The 16,060-nt window shown below is 44.3% G+C and overlaps 1 protein-coding gene across 1 annotated transcript in view; it reads right to left on the bottom strand.

Moving 5' to 3' along the window:
- Positions 1-16,060, bottom strand: part of dock1 (dedicator of cytokinesis 1) — a 459,680-nt gene that overhangs the window by 75,805 nt on the left and 367,815 nt on the right. The window contains exons 38-40 of the mRNA XM_083788125.1: positions 7,007-7,126; positions 3,657-3,746; positions 2,664-2,768 (exon numbers count right to left, since the gene is read on the bottom strand). Of these exons, the coding sequence (XP_083644251.1) occupies positions 2,664-2,768; positions 3,657-3,746; positions 7,007-7,126 (315 nt within the window). The remainder of the gene's footprint in view (positions 1-2,663; positions 2,769-3,656; positions 3,747-7,006; positions 7,127-16,060) is intronic.

Raw genomic sequence — 16,060 nt, 5'->3', positions numbered from 1 at the left:
CCTGCTGTTTTTGGTCTCGGTTGTTGCAATAAATACAACTCTACACTTCAGCTCATGCCTGCGTGTTTTTTCATCTGGTCGTCTGAGACGTTTGATGCCTGGTACTCTTCTACAGTTGGCTATTTAGTTTAGAGAAGAAACTCATTCAGCCTTTTTGTCTCTAGTAGTCTAGTTTTAGTTAGTGTGGTGGGTTAAAATTTACCACACTGGTTTCAAGAGGCTTCTTACAGACACAACGTGACTGTCAAATAGCTCTGTTTAACACAACGTGACAACCCTCTCCAACTGTTGCTTCCCATTCATTGCCATACAGATCTCTGTTCAATCGGAGGGGCCTCCTCCCCCCTATATCTGCACTGCAGCTCTCTTTACTAAACACATTTCCAGGTCAGGACACCAATTTTCATCCAAACAGGAGAGAGATCTCATAAGGGATACAGGATGAACAGGAAGGTGAAATTGGAAATGATGAACACACACAGAAATGAGCAGGGAAAAAAACTCTTGCGGGTCCATTTGGTCTTTCTCTCTGTATCTCACACTCTTTCCCTCTCCGCCCCCCCCCCCCCCCCCCCCCCTCTCTCTCTCATGATTCATTGTTTTCTCTGAGAGAGAGAGAGAGAAAATGGACTCTTGCTGCCGTTCTACGCAGAAATAGTTTATAGAAGATTCTCTGCTGCCCACCTCACTGGGAACAGCTGCTTCATATATGATTCATTGTGTTCTGCTGCGTGACAAAGAGGTTGACTTAAAGGACAAATGTAGATTTTTCCAACCAAGGTTCATGTTTTAGGTTGTTATTCGAGAAAGTAAAATATGAGTGTTAAACTTTTTTCATTTGCTGCTTTCTTTCGTTTTAGGGATATTAGCTGTTTTTGACAGGTGGGTGGGGGCATTCGAACATGGGGCTAAATATGTATTTTTTTTTACAAAATATTATGGCATTTCCTTTTTTATTATTTACTATAGTCTTAATAGACCCCAGGAAGTTACATCCGGCCACAGGGCTGCCATACTGTGTGTCATATAGGCTCAATATGTCAGTTTGACACATTCAGTAGATCTCGTGATCTTTTGTGGCCAGATGTAATTTTCTTGGGGTCTAATAGGATTATAGCAAATTGCTATAACATTTTGTAAAAGAATACACATGTTTTCCCCGTCCCCCTGTCAAAAACAGCTAAAATCCCTAAAACGAAAGAAAGCAGCAAATGAAAAAAATTACACTCACCTTTTACTTTCTCTAATGAAAACCTAAAACATGAACCTTGGTTGAAAAAAACTAAAGTTGTCCTTTAACGAGAAATTAAGCAGAGCCGTTGGCAGTGGCTGCTAAACGGTGTTAAGATAAGTCAGACCTCCGTGGGAGTGGCTGCTAAACGGTGTTAAGATAAGTCAGACCTCCGTGGGAGTGGCTGCTAAACCGTGTTACGATAAGTCAGACCTCCGTGGGAGTGGCTGCTAAACGGTGTTAAGATAAGTCAGACCTCCGTGGGAGAGGCTGCTAAACGGTGTTAAGATAAGTCAGACCTCCGTGGGAGTGGCTGCTAAACCGTGTTAAGATAGGTCAGACCTCTGTGGGAGTGGCTGCTAAACGGTGTTAAGATAAGTCAGACCTCTGTGGGAGTGGCTGCTAAACGGTGTTAAGATAAGTCAGACCTCCGTGGCAGTGGCTGCTAAACGGTGTTAAGATAAGTCAGACCTCCGTGGGAGTGGCTGCTAAACGGTGTTAAGATAAGTCAGACCTCCGTGGGAGTGGCTGCTAAACGGTGTTAAGATAAGTCAGACCTCCGTGGGAGTGGCTGCTAAACGGTGTTACGATAAGTCAGACCTCCGTGGGAGTGGCTGCTAAACGGTGTTAAGATAAGTCAGACCTCTGTGGGAGTGGCTGCTAAACCGTGTTAAGATAAGTCAGACCTCCGTGGGAGTGGCTGCTAAACGGTGTTAAGATAAGTCAGACCTCTGTGGGAGTGGCTGCTAAACCGTGTTAAGATAAGTCAGACCTCTGTGGGAGTGGCTGCTAAACGGTGTTAAGATAAGTCAGACCTCTGTGGGAGTGGCTGCTAAACAGTGTTAAGATAAGTCAGACCTCCGTGGGAGTGGCTGCTAAACGGTGTTAAGATAAGTCAGACCTCCGTGGGAGTGGCTGCTAAACGGTGTTAAGATAAGTCAGACCTCCGTGGGAGTGGCTGCTAAACGGTGTTAAGATAAGTCAGACCTCCGTGGGAGTGGCTGCTAAACCGTGTTAAGATAAGTCAGACCTCCGTGGGAGTGAGCCACGGCGTCGGAGGAGGAGGCCATACTGCGTATGCGTTACGTATCCGCGGGCCAAGGTCGTGCGGCTGACTTGTACTTTGCTCGCCGCTGGGAAAGAATCCAACTTGATCGGTGTCATCCACACCCACATGCACGCCTAGCGAATGGCGTCAGCGTTGTGTAAAGTTGTTTGAGACCGTGTGTGTGTGTGCGTACTTGAAACTATACTTGAGTGCCAAATGACCCCCAAAAAGTAGTTTTTTCTTTTCTATTAAGATCACATTCCATAATAAAATATTGATGCTATAATATTTATAGTAATAGAAAGGCGACAGATGAAAGTACTTTCGCATTGATTTTCTACTACAAATGCGTGCGTGCGTGCGTGCGTGCGTGCGTGCACCTACCCGGATAAAGGAGGGGAAGCCCACTCCGTTGTAGCCCACGGCGAAGTAGTCTAGCTTGGGTCGGATGACCTTGACAATGTTCTCGTAGAACTGGGCCTGTTTCCTCTGTGTGTGTGAGGGGGGGAGTACACACAATGACAACAACAACATATCAATGGAGCACTTCACACCGTATGGGAAAACACAATGACAACAACACAAAAGGAGTATAACACACTGCAGGTGTATACTCCAGCAGCTGTGGACAATAATAATAATAATACACACCATACAGAATAATACTGCAGGTCACACTGGAGACCTGAGTTAAATTATATGGTTGCTGTCGGGCCGAAAAACCTCCTATCTCCATTATTTCAACTTTTTTTAGTTTTTCCTGTCAACTTATCAACCTACCCGATACTACATTATGTAGATACTACATTATGTAGATACCACAGCGCCACGCCGAAGCATCAAAGGTCCGCAGACACGTTTCGAGCTTGTAGATCTGCTACTTTTGCCATTTTTTGGACATACAGTATGAGGTTTCCACCCGACCACTGGAGCTTCTGTCTTGTCTTGTCTTGTCTGTCTGTCTGTCTGTCTGTCTGTCTGTCTGTCTGTCTGTCCGTTTATTTTAATTTTAATCTAGTGTATAATGACACATTTTTGTCGAATTAATTTAGCTTCAGTATGACTATTTTGATGTTGTACCGTATTTTAATTTCTTTAAGGAGGCTCCAAGTACAGAAATTCCAATGCCTGCAATTGTGCTGTAGCTTTTACTGCAAGCAACTTTAGGTAAAACAAGAATGCTTGTCATGTATTCGGTTGTTGATCAGAGATAGACGTTTCTGGAGGATTTAGAAACCACACACACACAGGAGGTTTGGTCGCGGAATAGGGCTTTTTAATTGCGACTTCTGACTCTAATTGCTTCCCTGGCATGTGCTTAATTCATTGCGGGGATGGATTTTCTGCAAGAGAATAACACTCAAACACACTACTTACCAAGGACGCGCTGAGCTGCTCAAAGTCAAACATCTCATTCTCATACTGCTCTGCCAGCTCCTTCCCCAGAATAATGGCCTCCTCCCACATCTGTTGTTGGAACACACAAACACAAGAAGAGCGTCAGACCTTGAGCATATCCATGACTCACGTCACTCACACTAAGTACTAAGGAGGTTACAACCAAGATTAGCACATTCTCAAATTCTAGGAGTACATTCTCTGAGTGAAATGGAAGGTGGGTAAGTAATATAATGTCGTTAAAATATAAAATTATAGAGCTCTACTGCAAATTAATCATTGCTGTCAAGAATGATAGTTCATTCTCCATGCCTCTCCACCTCAACAGAAATGCATTGTCTGTGATACCAATTATTTAAGTGAAATTGAAGTCATGACACAAAGATGTTTGATCAGACAAAACTGGAACTGGAACACTATCAAATTGAAACGTATAAATGGGTATACTCTCCCCATCTCTCCTGATAGGCTGAAATTGGCCATGCGCACTTGAAAATGTAATTATTTAAGAGTTGAAGAGATGGGGAGACTAAACGGTTACTGGAACCCCAACCGAAAATCCTCAGTTAAATAACGGGGAAAGGGTATGAAATGGACCCTTTATGGGTCCAGTAAGAGACCCCTGGTGGTCCCCGGACCCCACGTTCAGAACCATCAGCCCATTAGGCATGCTTCAGTCCATGCATGAATGACTCACACATGACGTCAGAGCAAATACAGGAGGTTCAGTGCAACCTAAATTAATAATACACACTTTAGCCCCAAGGGTTCCCTATAACCCCAAATAGCCACAGCCTCTGGCGGAGTGGACCGGCGGACCCCCCCCCCATTACGAAATGGCCTGAAAAACATAGCTGGAAATAGGATGAAACCATCCGTGCCACAGTTGGAGTCAAAAGTCATAGACACAACTTCTTTTGCTTTTTTATTTTATGCTGATTCACACCAGTCAAAAGGCTGGAGGACAAAGAGCATCATATATTCAAAAGGGGATCTCTGAGTGACAAAGGAAGAAGACCTGCACACTGTCAGGAACGTGCAGATCAAAGATTAAAACAGCTCAACTTTGATTTGTACGTTGTCGGATCTCCTTTGAAAATGACTCGTTTGGTAGTAAGGCTACACCTGGAGATACAATAGCGAGGAGTAGACGGAAAGAGAGACGAGAGCTTGGAAGGAGGAGGAGGCGGTGGTGGACTTCTCTGCAAAATGCAAAAGGGCACTGGGAGAAAAGGAGAGGTAGTTTGTCAAAGTGTTGCGCCGGCTGGGTGGTCAGGCGGGACAATAACCGACTCGGCCCATTTAATCCATTTATGCCCATTTAGACCCCAAAAATGATATGTATATGGCCACCAACCCCCATCTGAAAATATGTTGTTCCAGGAACCCCTCAGAAGCAAATATTTGAGTTAAAAACGTTCGCTCTGAAAGAATATATATTCAAAGATTTGTGCCACATTTTCATGATTTTTCAAAAATAGCAGAACTACAAGCTCGTAGCTCGCCACTCGGTGGTGCGCTATGAACTTGTAGATCTGCTATTTTTCAATAGCTAAATCATAACATAATGTTTACAACACCAAATGGGGTTCCCGCCCAAAATGGGTTAAAGAAAGAAAGATCGGATGATATGAGGAAAGAATAAAGGGGATCGTTTACATCCAGTGTTCACTACGAGCGGAAACAAAAAAGGGAAAAGTGCTGCTGCTCAGCAACTCTTCCACAACACCTGCCTTCCTCTCTCTCTGCCAGAGGACGAGGCATTTAATACAGCTGACGAGAAGCCAGAAATAGTGTTCTCAGCTTCCTAGTGGTGATACGGACCAATGCCATAATGCCTGCTATATGGAAGAGGAAGTTCAAATTAAATGTGTGGGTAGTGTCTGTTCTAAACCACTGGTTCCCAGACACTGGGTCGGGACCCATTTGTGGCACATTTTCTTTGTCGCGGGCACATTTTTTGTAACATTTTTGAGCTGCGCTTCCGCTCCATTACGGAGCTGTTTGTGTCCCTATGTGTGTGTACGTCCATTTGTCCGTCTGTCCAAGAACGGAGAGCGCGTTGCAACACGCTATAACTCTGTCATTTCTTGACCGTTTCGGACACGGGAAGGCTTGCCTGAACCGGGCCGCAACCCTGGGCGCGTTCCTGGGGGTCTGGATGTTCCGGAGAACCCCCCCCCCCGGGGACCCCAACACGGTAACTGTCGTTCCGGGGAGAAGTTATGGTTATTTAAAAGTGCATGCCCCATAGACACAATGTTATGCTGCCCCGAAGTAAGATGGCCGCCACGTAGTAACGTCACTCTCCATTAGCCTGCAGAGCGTGGGTGAGCCATCTATCTTTCTCATATATATCTATGTAAGATACAGCAAGAGTAGCCACACAAGGAGTTAGCTATAGGAGTCAAAAACTATGTTGAGGGGAAAAAGGAGGGCGACCAAATACAGACCACCGACAGGGGTCTATATAATATTCTATACGCCTGTCAACTGAAGCATATATAGGGTTCCACAAAGTTTGTGAGTGTGTGTGCATGTACTACTGTATGTACTACTGTATGTATGCGTCTATCCTACAGGAGCTGTCTCAGTGTGTGTGCATGTACTACTGTATGTGTCCATCTACTGTATGTGTATACAGTAGTACTACTGTATGTGTCTATCCTACAGGAGCTGTCTCAGGACAAGCAGCCCTAAGCAAACTTAGGCACGGGGGGGCCAACATTGGCAGAGTGAAGGGTGATCACTGGCACACTGGCATTAGTGAGAGAGAGAGGATTTGTCTTTTTAAAATAACAATTAAGCTCTCTCAAATACATGCAAATCCTGCACATAATTCTACATTCATTCAAACTGAACTGTGACTATGGGGAGAGAGTCTGGGAGTTTCTGTACACCGATACCGATACCAATGTTGTGATCTTGTGTTGTGTTTGTAGCTATCTAGCTATATATCTCATGTTGTGTTTTTAGCTATCTAGCTATATATCTCATGTTGTGTTTTTAGCTATCTAGCTATATATCTCTTGTTGTGTTTTTAGCTATCTAGCTATATATCTCATGTTGTGTTTTTAGCTATCTAGCTATATATCTCGTGTTGTGTTTATAGCAGACTCCTCACTCAAAATAATGTGCACTTGCAGTTTGGGCAACTCCAAAGCAAACTGTCCCAAAAAATTATTTACCTGCCATAGTGTCAACCCGTGTCGGATCGGTGGTTAGACTGGCATATTCACCGATACCGATATGACCCGATATGACAAATAAGGGCCGTTTCGATACCAATACAGTATCGGGACATCTCTACCTACTGTATACGTACGTACCTTGCCCTTGTCGAAGTAGTTGATGATCTGCTGGTAGAGCTGGTCCTTCAGCTGGCATTGCGTGGCGGCCAGGTAGCCGTCTCTCTGGGTCAGATGAGCTGCGCACGCCTCCTCCGACCACTGTGGACAAACATGACACCACCGTCAGCATCGTAGACATCAAACGGTAGTAGGCATGTAACGATATTAATCCCGACAATATGAATCGGGGGGGGGGGGGGGGGGGGGGCTAGTGCATTATGGTGTGTGTGATATGAAATGTGAGCTTTAATCATATTCCATCATATTCCTTTGCTAAGTGCTTTTGGAGAGAAATGAGTCACTTTCAGTAGTATAGCACTGTAGAGGGGAGCTGTGTGACTGTGTGTGTGTGTGTCTGTGACTGTGCCCAGGTGATGATGGTCGTTGATGCTCATTAATACATCAAGGAAGGCAATTATGTTTCTGCACTGTCAAAAGTAATGCTACTTCTTTTGCAATGTAGTTAAATAAAAAATGTGAAAAAAGCTTGCGGGTGGAAGATAAATTCTTACTGTCTGGTACCTCGCTGACAGTATCGATAACACTATATTGGTCATTTTGAAGGAGTCCGCAACCTTTGATTCTTCCAGAGGCTGAAACATACATTGGCCTTTAAGCCCAAACCACACCAAAGGGACGAGACAGTTTTTAAGGTCAACCACAGCAATGACTTGCATTGGTGTGGTTGACCTTAACCCTTAGAAGGGCAATAACTAATAAATGCGTTATTCAATAACGTTCTGAGTGTGGGGGAAAACGAATTTCTTCGTTTTTTTTTTTTTTAATGAATATCGGTAGATTAACAACCTCCGCATCGCTGTGTGAAGTCCCTTTGTTGAAATTCCAACTACATTACCCAGAAATCCCGTGTCACGTAACACGCGCGCGTCCTTGGCTATAAAAGGTGCCCGCGCCCGGTGGATCTTTGTGGGGAGACAGTTTGGTGTAAGTCTATGGTGCCGTGTTGAAAGCTTGTGAGTATATATTTAGCGATTTAGCGATTTAGTAATAGTAGTAATAGTAGTAGTAGTAGTAGTAGTAGTAGTAGTAGTAGTGGTAGTAGTAGTATATATTTAGTTTAGATTTATTAGTTAGTTAGTTAGTTAGTTAGTTAGTTAGTTTATTAGTTAGTTTTCTGTTGTCTTGTCTTGTCTGTCTGTGAAAAAAAAAAAAAAAACCCAAAAAAAAGTGTCCGCGTCTTATCTGTTTTGTATAGCTTTAGATCAGTGTTTAGTAATAAGTATAGCTTTAGATCAGTGTTTAGTATAGCTTTAGATCAGTGTTTAGATATAGTATAGTGTTTAGTGTGTTATTTTATTATCTGTTTAGTGTGTGTCCGTCTGTTGGTTGAGTGTTGGTTTGTTTTGTACGTCCTGTTCGTTTATATAGTGTGTTAGACTGTTCTAGACTGTTCTAGACTGTTAGTGCTTTGTGAGCGTTGAGTAGTAGCGTAGTTCGGCATGGCGCCAAAGAAATGCGCCAAAAAGAGGCCATCTCCCCTTCCGTCTACATCTACTGGTGGTGTCCGCCAGACAACCATGGAGGAACACCTCTGTGCATTCTTCGTATCAAAGAAGGACAAGCCCCGTCCGGTTCCTCTTCAAACCCTGACCGAGGATGAGATCTCTGGTAGCGACGGAGACATGCCTGGTGGCAAGCCCCTTGTCCCCGCTGTCGGGAAGCCGCTCTTGTCCCCGGTCAAGAAGAAGACCAAGGACTCAGCGGCTGATCCCAGCCCCGGTTGTAGCGGGGATCCCTCTTCCCGGCCTGGCGTGAGCGAGGACACCGCCGTACTCCGCCGTTCTGGACGGGCGACTAGGTTCTCCGGGGGATTTGCCCCCCCCCCCCCCTCCCATCTTATCTTCCTCTGAAGAGGAGTTTGAGCCGTTCAGGCACGGCTATCACGACGAGGACGAGCAGTCCCCTGATGAGCTCCATGGTAAGAATCTTATTATCTGAAACATTGTTACGAGAAATGTCCGTCGTTGTATCCCCCCCCCCTTACGGCGGTGGAGCCCTAAGCGAACCAATGGGGCTTTCAAATAGATCTGTATTGAGCTTACAGCTAGCAGCTAGCATTACAGGCTGCCAGCGATCTGGATGTATGGGAGGAGGGGGGAAGTAATGGAACATTTCTCATAATATATAGCTTATAAACCACGGTACAATACGTTAATTTGATCATCATGCAAGCGCAATACTATAAGCTAATTTATTATACTACTAAATCGATAGAGGCCTGCATTACAGTACCACTCTTTCCCCAGCGGCAAAGTAAAGAAAACAATGATGGATGATCAACACTGATGTGTGATGGCTACAATGTGTTGGCTGAAATGGATCAACACTGAATAGATGGATGTGTTGGCCACAATTCCTATGTGATTGGCTACATTTTTGTATGAAGGAATGTAATTGTAGCGTGCACTCCAGCTAAATGTGTGTTTGGCTACAATGTGTTGGCTGAAATGGATCCACACTGTCGGATGGATCGCCATGAGTGACTATGCTATTTATAGATGGCAAAATATCTACAGTGGTACATGTGGCAAACTTTTTATTTTTTTATTATTGAACTAGAAAACTCACCCTTTAAAATGAGATATGTCATAGGTATGTGCTCCCTGTAGAGAAAAAGCTGTTACCAAGATAAACCTTAAAACGGCTGTATCTTTTTTCCATGTGCTAAAAACACTACATTGTCTAAGCGCAGGCTTTTTTAAATGGCTTCCAACACAAAAACTAAACATTGTATCAACTCAATTCATTTTTTTCCTGGAAGAAAACTCGTCAAGCTTTCTCTGAAGGTCTTTTATTGTCGCAGAGTCACAACAGAGAATTTTCAATAAATCATTCAAAAACGCATTTCTCCCATTGGGAAAAGGGGATTTGACATGGGATTTGACTTTAAACCCTCAAAGAGTTAAAACAGTTTTGTCCCAAAGAGTCCCTACCGGTGTGGTTTGGGCTTTAGGCCATGTCGTACCCCCCCATGGTTCCATTTCAATCCGCACAGAAATCCATTCAGGTCCTTTTCCCACCTAAAGACCTCTGGTTCTAGAACTGGTTCCGTTCTAGATTCTTGGAACCTTCGTGCTTTCACGGAAACGGCACCCATTTTTTTTTGTTCCAGTTCTGAACCAACTTTTAGGGTTCTGAACCAATTCATTTTCAGCCACACAGAGAGAGACGTGCTGTGTTTCAACATAAGTTGTTTCAACATGGAGTAGAGTACTGTACATTCATGCGGTGTGCGGCGTGGCGATACACGAAACCTTTCTTGGCTGATGTTCTGCCGCGGCTCAGTGTGTGAATCATCAGAGGACCCCGAGGGGCGGCCCCGCTGGCAGCTCCTCCACACTGTTAACCCATTTAGGCCTGATGACGATTCTACAAAAGGTCTTCTAAATCCTGACAGTTTTCTTGAAAAACCCATGTTTCTGTGTCAGTCGTTTTCAAACATTTTCATGTCAAAAAAGACCCCCAAAACTAGATGTATTTGGCCGTCGACCCATTTCTGAAAATATGTTGTTCCAGAGACCCCTTGAATATATATTCAAAGATTTGAGGCACATTTTCGCGAATTTTCAAAAATAGCAGAGCTTGTAGATCTGCTATTTTTCCAATAGCCGCTTAAAACACCAAAAGGGGTTCCCGTTTTGAATGGGTTAATGCCCGTTACCAAACCCACATCACATACTATCCATTCAGCCGGGCTCACCACGGCCATAACTCATTACAATATACGACTGCATTCTGCAGGCATAATATACAGGTCCATCTCAATGAATTACAATATTGTGTATGTATGTTTCATAACTTAATGCAGTATGGAGCCAATCTACAAGCAAGGTTTCCACCCAACATTTCTTACAGGATATACAATATATTATGTCTCTAGACACCCAAGGAAAACCGTCTGCGCTGTGTGTATAAATGTATGTATGAATAGCATGAATGCATGTCCTTGCGTCTGTCCTTGGTGTATCTGGAGGAAGAGGCGATCTTGCAAATCGACTTCACGCTCGGTGTATGTATGGCTGAGGACCTAAGGGAGAGCAGTGTCGTGCGTGAAGTGAAGAAAATCGGATGAAGTGAAGTAAATCTGATGAACACCGCAAGCGCCAGGCAGCATGGCAGCAGCCTGGGGAATGCCCCCCCCCCCTACGCCGAGCGGACACATGTTCTAACATACATAATACATGGGGTGGCGGCTGCGGCAGTGGCACGGGAGGTAGAGCAGCGGTTCTCGGTTTGATCCCCGGCTCGACTGTGTGTTACTGTCAAAGTGTCCTTGAGCGAGACACTGAACCCCTAACTGTCAAAGTGTCCTTGAGCGAGACACTGAACCCCTAACTGTCAAAGTGTCCTTGAGCGAGACCCTGAACCCCTAACTGTCAAAGTGTCCTTGAGCGAGACACTGAACCCCTAACTGTCAAAGTGTCCTTGAGCGAGACACTGAACCCCTAACTGTCAAAGTGTCCTTGAGCGAGACACTGAACCCCTAACTGTCAAAGTGTCCTTGAGCGAGACGCTGAACCCCTAACTGTCAAAGTGTCCTTGAGCGAGACACTGAACCCCTAACTGTCAAAGTGTCCTTGAGCGAGACACTGAACCCCTAACTGCTCCTGGCGTGCAGGTCGGTGACTTGCATGGTTTCCTCTGCTTATTGTAAAGTGCTTTGGAGAAAGGTGCTGAATGTACCATTTAAAAAATAGTATATATATTATAATTTATTATATTATGCCGTATGCACTGCATGCTGCATATATCTTGTCCATGTTGTATGTACCGTATATTGCCCGACTCCATTTCACGCCCGTCGCACAGTGGGGATGGGCGCCTGCAGCTCATGAGGATTGTTTTCCTATTTGTGTTTTTTTTCTACGTTCAGCTACCATCAGCACCGCGGTACACAGTACCCATCCCATGTTTCAGGGGCTATAGGGCTCGGAGTATAGGGTGTCTAAAGTTCAGACGCCATATACTCGGGGGAGGACAAATGATGATGATTGTTTAGACTCGAAACAAACAGGCCCTATCTTGGTTCTGCACATACATAATGTGATATGTGACGCCTCTCTCAAACTATGACTGTAGTCTATTCTATTTTCCTCGCTGTAAGAGAGGATAGTTGCGTAGTATTGTCAATTGATTGTGTGATTGTTTTTTTTTTGTCAATTTATGTCCTACTTGTTCAGTGGTCACACAAAAGCCTCAAAGGTATAGCAGATCCACAAGATGGAAACGTGGCACGCATCGGTGCGTTTCAAGCTTGTAGATCTGCTTTTTGAATTAGAATCCTGAAAAGTAACAAGTTTTAGACGTATGAGGTTTTTCCACCCGACAGAGGATAAGTTAGTGACAAATAAAACCTTCTCGATTCCCATACTGTATAATGCGGTCTATATGAGAACAGAGGCAGTTCATTTGCTGAGCCTTCGCTCTCATCCTGCGGTGTTCCCCCCCCCCCCCCCCCCCCGACGACACGCAGAGAATAATGAGTATCCTGAGTGGCGCACAGGGAGGCGGATATTCTGATTGGCCGACGCCCCTTCCCCTCCTACTACAGCGGTGTCCTGTCAGCCCTGATTCATTACCGCCGTACCGCCGTACCGTAATTGGCATCCGAGCGCGGCGAGGGCGAAACAGCGTGAAGACGCGCACGCCCCCCACCCCCCGCACGCTCGTGTTAATTTTAACTGCGTATACAAAGGGAACCATTTTTCACGGTGACCGGAGTTACCGCCCCATGTCGCGCTTTAAATGGTAAAGCCGGGGACATTTACATATGACATGGTGAATGGGGGGGGGGCTAGCGACGGCTTCGCCTATTGATTCCATTACACGGGGGCTTGGCCCGGGCCCGGCCCGCGGCACGCAATCGGTTAAAGAAGGATCCATTTTTATCCAGGAGTGGCCAGCGATCCAGACAGCGTCGATAGAGCGAGCTTTTTCAAAATGCTGACACATCGCCAGCGGGAGGGGCCTATATATGTATATGGTGCTTTTTAAAGATTCAACAGACTTTTATAAAGAAGCGCCTCATCACACCTCCCAGGGCTCCTATTTATGAAATCATTAATGGCGGGTGACACGCACGTACACGTACACTGAATCACGCTAGTCATCGTTCACAGTCAGGGGAGGCGCTTTTTGCAAAGACGACATGACACAGCTTATTCCAGAAGAAAGGCTTTGACCGTGTCCGTCGTGATGGAATAAAATCAATCTAATTTTACAGTATAATAATAGCCCTTTCCCACATGTCCTTTTGTGTGTGCTGTGTGTGTGTGTGTGTGTGTGTGTGTGTGTGTGTGTGTGTGTGTGTGTGTCTCTGTCTGAGCGTTGTAACATAGTGGAACGCCACAGTTGAGTGGAATTAAACTAATAATAACAACAACAACAACAACAACAACAATTTTGTGACTATTTTCTGTGTGGGAGGAAAAATATAGGTTGAATGCTGCTGAAGTGTTCAGCTGTTTTATGCAAACACAGACGAGAGACGGGTGGGAGCGATTTGGGATAAAAGCCAAAAAGGGAAATCACTCCAATATCTGTGTACACGCTCCAGGAACCTAGTGTACAGCGTCTGTTTATTTGTATATAGTTGTTTTTTGCAGATGGTGGCATATACCGTATATATATAAGGTTTGACAGCAACACCTGGTATAGCGAGCCTGGAGCATCCGATGCATCGTTTCAGAAGATGTTTTTTATTTTATCTATTCACGATTCAAGCAAGGACATTTATTTACCATATGGTTCAAAACGTGTGTGTCCAAATAAATCTGTTACCTTTCAAGAAATGAGGTAACCCGTGTTTCTATGGATCCAACGTAGTTATTATTTAGTCACATGCCCGTTGGTACTTTTCATTAGTTTAATATTTATAAAAAACAGAGCAAAATCGGCTATTTTTGCCAAAAAAATATAATATTTAGTAATACAAGTAGTACAAGGACGACCAAAATTTGCCGAAATGTTGGAATAATAAAGTTTATAGGATCGTGACTACGAGCTGTGCCTAAGGCTGTTTTCAATGAAATGACTTGTGCGGTATAATGATGAATAAATGAATGCATCCTACATTGTGCATAGTTTCTGTACCATATTTTATTCACGGACTATCTCGCATTTGACCTCACACCTACGCAACACGTATGAAAAGCTATGAAAAGCTGGAAAATGGAGATGCAAGGATTCCGTCCGACAGCAACAAGCGACGGAATATAATAGATATTCTGTAGGCATGCAGTCCTGTATGTGATCCATGCTGGACGTCACGGTGGAGGGTTACAACACAATATGTCTCTCTGCAGTCGTGCACTTCTATTAGATACCAAGGACGCATGCGGTGTGTTCCACCAGGTATACACACTATATCATCCAACACAATCTCATACAGTCTACTGACCAATCCAAGGTAGCGTGTCCGATATGAAGAAGGAAAGGGCTGAGGGCATGTGGATTGTGGACTTCAATAGTCTTTTTTCACAATGTGATAATGTGGTGTCCGAGGTTATACCACTGTACTGTCGCAAGATTGCTTGCACTCAGGGTGGGATCTCTGTCGGTTCTCTGCTCTGTTATTATTTCAATTTAACAATTAAATTGCACATGTACTGTTTGTGTATGTGGTGCAGAGCGGGGGAAAGAAGCAGGTCGATATATCAGAGTATGTAGGGAAACCTCTTATCTCCATATCTTAAATTAAAGCCCCTACTTGATCACACTACAGTGTGATCACACTACAGCACACAAAAGCATCACAAGTATAGCAGATCCACAAGCACGAAAGGTGCCGCGAAGCAAGATGATTCGAGCTTGTAGATCTGCTACTTTTGCCCCTGAATCCTGAAAAGTATAATGGGTTTCCACCAGACTTTTTTTCTTTTTTACAAATGGAATCCTGCCCTGAGTATCATTCTAATAAGGATACAAAGGAAGGCTCCATAGAAGGTAAGGTGTCACGGCGACCTGACCTCTAATAAGGATACAAAGGAAGGCTCCATAGAAGGTAAGGTGTCACGGCGACCTGACCTCTAATAAGGATACAAAGGAAGGCTCCATAGAAGGTAAGGTGTCACGGCGACCTGACCTCTAATAAGGATACAAAGGAAGGCTCCATAGAAGGTAAGGTGTCACGGCGACCTGACCTCTAATAAGGACACAAAGGAAGGCTCCATAGAAGGTAAGGTGTCACGGCGACCTGGCATTGATGCCACCTCAGAGCCAAGGCATCTTGGCGAGCCATCTCATCATGTGATCCCAGACTCTGACAATAGGATCACTTGAGGTAGCCGCGGTATCGACCTCACATGGCTGCCTTCATCTCAGCTTTTCACTATTAGCCCATTTAGGCCTGACCTCGAAATTTAACAAAGATATTCTAAATCCTCCAGTTTTCTGAAATAAATATTTTCACGATTCTTCAAAAATAGCAGACCTACAAGCTCATATGTTGGGCGGGAACCCCTTTTGGTGTTAGCATTATGTTATGCTTTAGCTATTGAAAAATAGCAGATCTATGGTCTGCTATTTTTGAAACATCGAAGAACGACTGACATAGAAACATAGCTGTTTCAGAGAACTGTCAGGATGTAGAAGACATTTTTAGAATCTGATCTCAGGTCAAAATGGCTTAACACCAGCATGTCTGACCTCATCTCACCTACTACAATCATGACTGCTGAAAGGTCAAGATGTGTTTATCGTGTGATTTGATTGGCCACTCTCTCTCCCCCACTCGTCCAATGACCTTCCCACCTCTCCCTGCACCCGTTGACGGCTTGCCATTGTCTTCTAAATGTTACATTCCAACTAATTCCTCATGTGTATACAAATGTAGGCTATACTCACAACATGTAGACTGAATGTTGTTTTAGAGGTTATATTTGTTATATGCGGTTTGCAGAAATAACAATGTCTGACTCTATTTCTGCCGAAAATAAATGGTGAAATATGGTGTGTTGACTGACTGGCGCATTGTTTCCACCAAGCGCATAGCTCAATAGATAGAAATAAATG

The sequence above is a fragment of the Protomyctophum parallelum genome (genome assembly GCF_964188405.1).
Source record: "Protomyctophum parallelum genome assembly, chromosome: 17".
Lineage (NCBI taxonomy): Eukaryota > Metazoa > Chordata > Actinopteri > Myctophiformes > Myctophidae > Protomyctophum > Protomyctophum parallelum.
This window is presented reverse-complemented; position numbering and strand designations above follow the sequence as displayed.